At 50.7% G+C, this 10,132-nt stretch overlaps 1 protein-coding gene across 1 annotated transcript in view; it reads left to right on the forward strand.

Moving 5' to 3' along the window:
• The window catches only part of ECH1 (enoyl-CoA hydratase 1), a 13,172-nt gene extending 4,167 nt beyond the window's left edge, over window positions 1-9,005 (forward strand). Inside the window, exons 4-10 of the mRNA XM_053605410.1 lie at window positions 6,040-6,164; window positions 6,247-6,295; window positions 6,450-6,514; window positions 7,263-7,333; window positions 7,441-7,512; window positions 8,001-8,151; window positions 8,242-9,005. Of these exons, the coding sequence (XP_053461385.1) occupies window positions 6,040-6,164; window positions 6,247-6,295; window positions 6,450-6,514; window positions 7,263-7,333; window positions 7,441-7,512; window positions 8,001-8,151; window positions 8,242-8,346 (638 nt within the window). The 3' untranslated portion in view covers window positions 8,347-9,005. The remainder of the gene's footprint in view (window positions 1-6,039; window positions 6,165-6,246; window positions 6,296-6,449; window positions 6,515-7,262; window positions 7,334-7,440; window positions 7,513-8,000; window positions 8,152-8,241) is intronic.
• Window positions 9,006-10,132: the final 1,127 nt, after the last annotated feature.

A 10,132-nucleotide genomic window follows, 5' to 3' on the forward strand; every position in this document is an offset into this window, starting at 1 on the left:
TGGTCTCATATTCCTGAACTGTAGTGATCCACCTGCCTCAGCCTCCCAGAGTGCTGAGATTACAGGTGTGTGCCACCGTTCCCAGCCTTCAGCTAACAACTTTAAAAACAAATAATTTACTTTGTGCCAGTCTCTTCCTGCTAGAATCTGCCTGGTGCCCTCAGTTGTACTTTATCCAGACAGAATAGGTAATTGTCATCTGTGGGAGGGTCACCCCCTTAGATGATACCAGAAGCGAAATGTCACATTCACTGATTTCTGTACAGTGTCCAGCCCAGTGCTGGGTACCCAATGGTTAATGAGACAGTTCCAGGCCCTGCCTTCATGGAGTTCCCAACTCCATGGGAAAGGTAGATATTCAAGGAACATTCAATGAGGCTAGTCCAGTGCCAAAGTCCCTCCTAGGTGCTGGGGACATGGAAAGAGGAGAGGCAGCCACTGTTCTTGACGCCTCACCCTCCTGGAGCCCATGTCTGAGAAGAGGCCAATGAGGGTTCACCTGCGGGTGTGCACAGCTGGGGCTCCCAGCTGACTGAGGCTGTGCCATCCTAGTTTCAGGAGTAAGACCCTGAACACCAGAAAGAAGAACCATAGGGTCACAGAGTGACCCAAAGAGGGCTTAGAATTCCTAATGAGAAAAAATAGTCAAGGCTGAGGCAAAAGAATCGCCTAAGCCCAAGAGTTGGAGGTTGCTGTGAGCTGTGATGTCACAGCACTCTACTGAGGGCAACAAAGTGAGACTGTGTCTCTAAAAAAAAAAAATAGTTGGCCACTCTTAGGTAGCTCTCATGCAGTGTCAGGCCCTATCCTAAACACTTCAAACATATAAATTTTTGTTTTTTTTTTTGTAGACACAGTCTCATTGTACCGCCCTCGGTAGAGTGCCGTGGCGTCACACGGCTCACAGCAACCTTTAACTCTTGGGCTTACGTGATTCTCTTGTCTCAGCCTCCCGAGTAGCTGGGACTACAGGCACCCGCCACAGCGCCCGGCTATTTTTTTGTTGCAGTTTGGCCAGGGCTGGGTTTGAACCCGCCACCCTCGGCATATGGGGCCGGTGCCCTACTCACTGAGCCACAGGCGCCACCCAACACTTCAAACATATAAATTTTAATCATAAGCCTACAAGACAGCTATAATCCTCATTTTAAAGATGAGGAAATCAGCCGGGTGTGGTGGCGTGTGCCTGTAGTCCCAGCTACTCGGGAGGCTGACACAGGAGGAACACTTGAGTCCAGGAGTTCTGGGCTGTAGTGTGGTATGCCGATCGGGTGTCTGCACTAAGTTCAGCATCAATATGGTGACCTCCCTGGAGCGGGGGATCTCCAGGTTTCCTGTGGAGGGGTGAACTGGCCCAGGTTGGAAACGGAGCAGGTCAAAACTCCCACCTGCTCCCATGCTTGGTTTGGTGCCTGTGGCTCAAAGGACTAAGGTGCCAGCCACATACACATAAGCTGGTGGGTTCGAATCCAGCCCGGGCCCACCAAACAATGACGGCTGCAACTGAAAAATAGCTGGGCATTGTGGCGGGCACCTGTAGTCCCAGCTACATGGGAAGTGGAGGCAGGAGAATCACTTGAGCCCAGGAGTTGGAGGTTACTGTGAGCTGTGATGCCACAGCACTCTACTCAGGGCGACAGCTTGAGGCTCTGTCTCCAAAAAAAAAAAAGCTCCAGTGCTGATCAGTAGTAGGATCGCGCCTGTGAATAGCCACTGCACTCCTGCACTCCAGCCTGGACAATATAGTGAGACCCTGTCTCTTAAAAAAAAAAAAAAAAAAATTCGGCAGCGCCTGTGGCTCAGTGAGTAGGGCGCCGGCCCCATATGCCGAGGGTGGTGGGTTTGAACCCAGCCCCGGCCAAACTGCAACAACAACAAAAAATAGCCAGGCGTTGTGGCGGGCGCCTGTAGTCCCAGCTACTCAGGAGGCTGAGGCAAGAGAATCGCGTAAGCCCAAGAGTTGGAGGTTGCTGTGAGCTGTGACGCCATAGCACTCTACTGGAGGGCGGTACACTAAGACTGTCTCTACAAAAAAAAAAAAAAAAAAAATTGAGGAAATCAGGCTCTGTGCCTGTATATCAGTGGTTAGGGTGCTGGCCACATAGACCCAGGCTGGCGGGTTCGAACCTGGCCAGGGCCTGCTAAACAATGACAACTGCAACAACAAAAAGTAGCTGGGCATTGTGGTGGGTGCCTGTAGTCTAATTGTGAGGCTGAGACAAGAGAATCGTTTAAGCCCAAGAGTTTGAGGTTGGTGTGAGCTGTGACACCATGGCACTCTACCGAGGGTAACATAATGTGACTGCCTCAAAAAAAAAGATAAGGAAATAATTTTCACAGTGGGGGTGTGGTGGAACTGGGACTTTAGAATCCAGGCTGCCTGTCTAGAGTCCTTGCTCTTAATTGGTAAGTTTCTTTGTTTTTTGTTTTTTTTACCACATCCCAGGTAGCTGGTATGTGGTTAAAGCAAGGGCCCCAGCTGCAGGCAGCCACCCACCTCCTGCCTCTGCTTGCCCTTTCCCCTCTCTTGTTGCCTCTTGTGAAGAAAAAGCTACTGTTAGCAGCTGCCCCTTCAGGCTGCTGTGAGGGTTAGATGACTTAATATGTGTAAAGCATTCATGGATATAGCTGTTATTTATGATTATGAGTAACAATATTATGATTGTGAATAAGATTTAGAATATTTAGAGGTTTATAGGGGACAAGATGGGGAGCTTCTCTGCAATCATTAGTTCACTTTGTTTTATTTTTTATTTTTTTGAGACAGAGCCTCAAAAATTCCTGGGCTCAAGCGATTCTCCTGCCTCCGCTTCCCATGTAGCTGGGACTACAGGCGCGTGCCACAATGCCTGGCTATGTTTTGGTTGCAGCCATCATTGTTTGGCAGACCTGGGCTGGATTGGAACCCGCCAGCTCAGGTGTATGTGGCTGGCATCTTAGCCGCTTGAGCCACAGGCACCAAGCCAATTTTTCTCTCTCTCTTTTTTTTTTTTTTTTTTATAGAGACAGAGTCTCACTTTATGGCCCTCAGTAGAGTGCCGTGGCCTCACACAGCTCACAGCAACCTCCAACTCCTGGGCTTAAGCGATTCTCTTGCCTCAGCCTCCCGAGCAGCTGGGACTACAGGCGCCCGCCACAACGCCCGGCTATTTTTTGGTTGCAGTTTGGCCGGGGCCGGCCTTGAACCCGCCACCCTCTGCATATGGGGCCGGCACCTTACCGACTGAGCCACAGGCGCCGCCCCCAATTTTTCTATTTTTAATAAAGAAGGGTTTCGCTCTTGGCTCAGGCTGGTTTTGAACTCCTGAGGTCAAGCAGTCCATCCACCTTGGCCTCCCAGAGTGCTAGGATGAGAGGCCTGAGCTGCTGCTCTTAGCTTAGTTCTTACTTTGAAGGGCAACACCTTGTTCCATGGTTGGGGGGCCCTTTATATCAAAGTGTTCCCAGTGCCTACAGGTTCGGTTAGGGTGGGTAAACCAGAAAGGCCAGTGGGATGAGATGTTGCAAGAAGCCAGACTTTTTCTGGAAGTAGATGTAGCCCCCTGTGTGGTCACATGGCTTCTCTGACACCAGCAATCCAGGTAGGTCTGGCCTCTGCTGAAACGCTGTATTCGTGTATAATAGAACAATGGTAGCTGATACAGTGGCATTGCACGCGAAGCACCACTCCAGGTGCCTCTGGGGCTCCATGCTCTTGACTCCTTTCAGCCTCATCAGCTTCTGGGAGGGTTTAACCATCATTTTACAGAGAAAGCAAACCCCAGGCCCAGAGATGAAGTGACTTGGCTGTGGTCACACAGGCAGTCTTGCCTTATGCACACTTAATTGGCACAGATCTGTCCTGAGCCAACTCCGGGACAGTGAAGCCTCAGAGAGTCAGGATGTGACCAAATGCAGGAAAGATTTTTCCGGTTTATCAGTTAGCATTGTTCAGTTGGGGCAGCGCCTGTGGCTCAGTCGGTAAGGCGCCGGCCCCATATACCGAGGGTGGCGGGTTCAAACCCGGCCCCGGCCAAACTGCAACCAAAAAAATAGCCGGGCGTTGTGGTGGGCGCCTGTAGTCCCAGCTACTTGGGAGTCTGAGGCAAGAGAATCGCCTAAGCCCAGGAGTTGGAGGTTGCTGTGAGCTGTGTGAGGCCACGGCACTCTACCGAGGGCCATAAAGTGAAACTCCGTCTCTACAAAAAAAAAAAAACAAAAAAAACCATTGTTCAGTTGTTCAGGGCACAGGCAAAAGGATGAAAATGATTAACTCTAGAAGGAAGAAAGTGAAGGATGGTTTTGCTCAGAACCTTCCACTGGCTGCATCTCACTCAGAGGAAAAATCAAAGTCCTCCCCTTGTCTCACGAGGCCCCTTACAATCTCCCTCCATGTCCCCCTACCTTGGCTGTCCTCCCATTCTCTGTTCCTTCTCCTGTTCCAGCCGCACTGGCCTTTTCTATGGTCCTTACATAGAGTAGGTAAGTTCCTACCCCCGGGCCTTTGCACTGGCCATTTCCTGAGATTTTGAACTCTCTTCTCCCAGATATCCTCCCTGGCTCCCTCCTTCCTTCGCCTCCTCGGGTACTTACTCAATATCGCCTTCTCAGTGACAGGGTCATTTTCATACAACAACAGCCCTCACTGCACATACACACAAACATACCATTCCACTTCCGACCTTTAATTTTCTTGTAGTACTTATGACACCTGACAAAAATGTATCTTCTCAGGTTGGGCAAGGTGGCTCATAACACTCTGGGAGGCTGAGGCAGGTGGATTGATTTAGCTTAGAAGTTCTAAACCAGCCTCCGCAAGAATGAGACCCATCTTTACTAAAAATACAAAAATCTAGCCAGGTGTTGTGGTAGGTACCTGTAGTCCCTACTACTCAGGAGGCTGAGGCAGGAGGATGGCTTGAGCCCATGAGTTTGAGGTTGCTGTGGCTATGACACCATGGCACTCTACCCAGGGTGACAGAGTGAGACTTGTCTCAAAACAATCAAGCAAACCCAAAACTATGGGTTCAGCACCATAGTTGGGCACAGTGGTTACAGTGCCAGCCACATACACCAAAGGTGGCGGGTTTGAACCCAGCCCGGGCCAGCTAATCAACGATGACTACTGTAACAAAAAATAGCCAGGTGTTGTGGCGGGTGCCTGTAGTCCCAGCTACTTGGGAGGCTGAGGCAAGAGAATTGCTTAAGCCCAAGAGTTGGAGGTTGCTGTGAGCTGTGATGCTACAGCACTCTACCAAGGGCAACATAGTGAGACTGTCTCAAAAAAAGAAAAAACAAAACAAGCAAATAAGCAAAAAATATGTCTTCTCATTTCTTTGTTCGCCTCCCCACAGGGACAGGGATTGTTGTCTGTGCCATTCACATATTGACCAGCTATATTCTAAGCACGGGGGATACAGCAGACAAAAAAGACAAAACCTCCTGTGTCCATGGAGCTCAGATCCCAGAAAAGGAGACTGGCCCTCAACCAGATGAGGGTGTAATTATATGATAGCAGGATGTGCAGGGAGGAGCCCGGCACAATCAGGAGGATGGGGAGGGGAGCGAGCTGCTGTTTAGCTAGGGAGGATCTCTGGGAGGAGGTGACCTTTGAGCTGGGGAAACACCTCAAGGCAACATTACCACCATCACCTCTATTGTTCATGCACAAACCTTGAGTCCCAGGCCACCTGGCATGATGTGGACAAGGATGGCCCCTAGAACCAGCTACATGGCTTGGGATTTAAAATTGAAGTTCTGCTACTCACTAGCCAGTATGATCTTGGGCAAATCTTTAACGCCTCTGTGCCTCAATTTGCCCACCAGTACTATGGAAATAGTAATAAGACCTACCTCATAGGGTTATTATGAGGATTAATGAATAATGACTCCATAAATGTTAGCTTTTATTTATTGCACGTCCACTTACAATCCCTTGGTATGTCCTGTATGAGTTGCTTTCTCTGCCTTGGTGGTTTGGGGGCTTGAACCCTCTGCCTGGGTTCTGACCACTGGTGGGGCCTGAGAAGCCAGGTGAGCCTCTTCATGCCTCCTCACCAGGTATTGACCTCATGGACTTGGCTTCGGACCTCCTGCAGCCCCAAGGAGATGATCCTGCCCGCATCAGCTGGTACCTGCGTAACCTCATCACCCAGTATCAGGAGACCTTCAGTGTCATTGAGAAGGTGATTCTGGGGCACTGGAGGGCATCCTTTCTGCCCACCTTTCTTCGGCCAGCCTGACCCCGCCCCTCCTATTGCCTTTCAGTGCCCCAAGCCCGTGATTGCCGCCATCCAAGGGGGCTGCATTGGAGGAGGTGAGTCTGCAGCCCCTTCTTCCTGCTCCCCCAGCCCTGGCTCCCAATCTCAGCTCTGTTGCTAGTCAGATCAGGGCCCTAGATGTGGCCCCACATCCCAGGAAGAGGAGTTGGTTCTTGGGGTTGTGCAGTATCCCTGGCCTCTGCCTCCCAGGTGTGGACCTTGTCACTGCCTGTGACATCCGCTACTGTGCCCAGGATGCTTTCTTCCAGGTGAAGGTAAGTCATCCTCCAAGCTCCTGCCTCCTTGGCCCTGCCTATTGCAGTAGTGTGGGGCCTTGGAGTGAGCCCTGAAGGCTTCATGGAAGGGTTATTCAGAGCAGAACCTGACAAAGTAAGACTTGGCTGTGGAGGAAGTCATGGGCCGGCAATGCAAGTCAAGGTCATGAGCAGGTAAAGGTGTGGGATGGGGAGGAGGCAGGGTCGGAGGATGAGGGTAAGAATGTTTTTGTCAGCTTGGCGCCTGCGGCTCAAGCAGCTAAGGCACCAGCCACATACACTTGAGCTGGCGGGTTCAAATCCAGCCCAGTCCTGCCAAACAATGACAACTGCAACCAAAACATAGCCCCGCGTTGTGACTGGTGCCTGTAGCTACTTAGGAGGCAGAGGCAAGAGAATTGCTTGAGCCCAGGAGTTGGAGGTTTCTGTGAGCTATAATGCTACAGCACTCTATCCAGGACGACAGATTGAGGCTCTGTCTCAAAAAAAAAAAAAAATGTTTTTTGTCTGGAGGTGGATGGGGCTACTTTGGAGAAGTGGGAGGGCAGAAGAGTTGGAGGTGGGCTCTGAGGGTGAAGGAATTTGCCCAGGTAAAAGCACATTGGTGGGAACAGAACGGGGTCTTTGGAGGGGGTCACCAAAGTGGGGTGGTAGGACCTCTGCAGTAAATGCAAAATCTCACGGGCATCGTGTTTTTGTGGGAGCAGTACTGGACACAAACCAAACAGTGCACGATTGCTCCCCTCAGGAGGTGGATGTGGGTTTGGCTGCTGATGTGGGAACTCTGCAGCGACTGCCCAAGGTCATCGGGAGCCAGAGGTGTGTTGGTGAGGTCGGGTGGGGTACCCCAAGGGAAAGGGACCACAAGACATCTCCCGGACCTGGGTTGGTGACTGTCACCTAATGCGCCTTCGCTGCCCTTGCAGCCTGGTCAACGAGCTGGCCTTCACCGCCCGCAAGATGATGGCTGACGAGGCCCTAAGCAGTGGGCTGGTCAGGTAAGGACTGAGGCCGTCGTTGTTAAGTGCTCGTGGCAGTCAGGCCTGGGTGGGGTTCTCTGGGTTCCCTTGTCTCCTTGCTGGAGGATTCCAAATGGTGACCTTTCAGTGGTCATTTCCTTATTCAGAAATCAGCACCCTGTTCCAACTGGGCTGTGTCCCTGGCGTTTTGGCTACTTCTGATCCCCAGTCCTTTTCTTTCTTTTTTTTTTTTTTTTTGTAGAGACAGAGTCTCACTGTACTGCCCTCGGGTAGAGTGCCGTGGCGTCACACGGCTCACAGCAACCTCTAACTCTTGGGCTTACGCGATTCTCTTGCCTCAGCCTCCCGAGCAGCTGGGACTACAGGCGCCCGCCACAACGCCCGGCTATTTTTTAGTTGCAGTTTGGCCGGGGCTGGGTTTGAACCCGCCACCCTCGGCATATGGGGCCGGCGCCCTACTCACTGAGCCACAGGCGCCACCCAATCCCCAGTCCTTTTCATTGCAGCCGGGTGTTTCCAGACAAGGAGGTCATGCTCGATGCGGCCTTTGCCCTAGCGGCAGAGATTTCTAGCAAGAGCCCAGTGGCAGTGCAGAGCACTAAAGTCAACCTGCTCTACTCCCGGGACCATTCCGTAGTTGAGAGCCTCAACTATATGGTAAGGCAACCCTCTGTCCAATCACAGCCCTCTTCTCGTCCCAAGGAGACCAATCAGCGGCCCCGCCTTATCCTCTGATTGGTCACACAGGCGACCTGGAACATGAGCATGCTGCAGACCCAGGACCTTGTGAAGTCTGTGCAGGCAATGATGGAGAAGAAGGAACTGAAAAGCGTCAACTTCTCCAAGCTTTGAGAGTCCGCTAGTTCCGGGCTTTGGCTCTGAGTCTGGCCAAGGCCCGCCTCACCCCTGCGTTGTCATCTGACGGAGGGAGATTGGCGAAGTTGTCGTTTCAGTGCCTTCACTTCTAGTCTCACAGTTTGTAATCTTACGACCTTGATTTCATGCACAGTATCTGGGTTTTGAGCACACTTATAACTTAGATTCAGATTCAAACTGTACAAAAGCAATTCATATAACTGTGTAAAATAGGTGTACCCCCGGAATATTCTGAAATTTAAAAAAAGATACATATCTAGCCAGGCGCTGTGGCGGGCGCCTGTAGTCCCAGCTACTCGGGAGGCTGAGGCAGGAGAATCGCCTAAGCCCAGGAGTTGGAGGTTGCTGTGAGCTGTGTGAGGCCACGGCACTCTACCGAGGGCCATAAAGTGAGACTCTGTCTCTACAAAAAAAAAAAAAAAGATACGTATCATTTTTGCTGTGTCAAAATATACCCAAGGAACTCATATAATCGTTTTATTTTATTTTCAAACTTCTAAACAGTATTAAGTGCCATTAAATATAATAGTGTCAATTAAATGTAATAATGTCAATTTCATCTTTAAAAAAAAAAAAAGAATGATTTCCACAAGCCCAGGGCCTTATCTTCACCTTATGAACAATAAAGCAATGTAGGGCGGCGCCTGTGGCTCAGTCGGCAGGGCGCCGGCCCCATATACCGAGGGTGGTGGGTTCAAACCCGGCCCCAGCCAAACTGCAACCAAAAAATAGCCGGGCGTTGTGGCGGGCGCCTGTAGTCCCAGCTGCTTGGGAGGCTGAGGCAAGAGAATCGCTTAAGCCCAAGAGCTGGAGGTTGCTGTGAGCTAAGTGAGGCCATGACACTCTACCGAGGGCCATAAAGTGAGACTCTGTCTCTACAAAAAAATAAAAATAAATAAATAAAGCAATGTAAAGAAGAAAAAACCTGGTGTCCTTATTGTGGGGGGTGGGGTTGAGACGTGCCTGGGGTCTCCAAGGACAGCAACTATGAAGAGATTTGGGCAAGAGATTTGATCCATGCGTGGCACGTGGGTGACGGTGCAGACTGGCCTGGGCTGATGAGAGCCAATGGAAAGTCAGGGAAGGATGGAGACAGCAAAAGTGGCTGCACTTCCTCTGGCTGGAGGATTTGCCTTTGGAATGAGTGCAAGAAACCAGGCATTAATTCAGTGCTTTCTACACGCCAAGTTCTGTTGTGAACATTTATTACTTTAGTGATCCCTTTCTTTTTCTTCCCCCCACCTTTTTTTTTTTTTTGAGTCTCACTCTGTCACACTGGCTAAAGTGATGTGGCATCATACCTCACACCAACCTCAAACTCTTGTGATTGAGCAATCCTCTTGTCTCAGCCTCCCGAGTAGCTGGGACTACAGCCATGTGCCACTATATCTGGCTAGTTTTTCTATTTTGAGTCAAGACAGGGTTTCACTCTTGCTTAGGCTGTTCTCAAACTCCTGAGCTCAGCAGATCCACCTGCTTCAACCTCCTAGAGCGCTAGGATTACAGGTGTGAGCCACCACACCCAGCCAGTGATCCCTTTCAAGGGCCCCATGAAATTGATACTATTATTTTTTTTTTTTTTGTAGAGACAGAGACTCTGTCTCACCTGGGGTAGAGTGCCGTGGCGTCACATGGCTCACAGCAACCTCCAACTCTTGGGCTTACGCGATTCTCTTGCCTCAGCCTCCCGAGCAGCTGGGACTACAGGCGCCTGCCACAACACCTGGCTATTTTTTTTGTTGTTGCAGTTTGGCTGGGGCTG

The sequence above is a fragment of the Nycticebus coucang genome, chromosome 10, assembly GCF_027406575.1.
Source record: "Nycticebus coucang isolate mNycCou1 chromosome 10, mNycCou1.pri, whole genome shotgun sequence".
Taxonomy (NCBI): domain Eukaryota; kingdom Metazoa; phylum Chordata; class Mammalia; order Primates; family Lorisidae; genus Nycticebus; species Nycticebus coucang.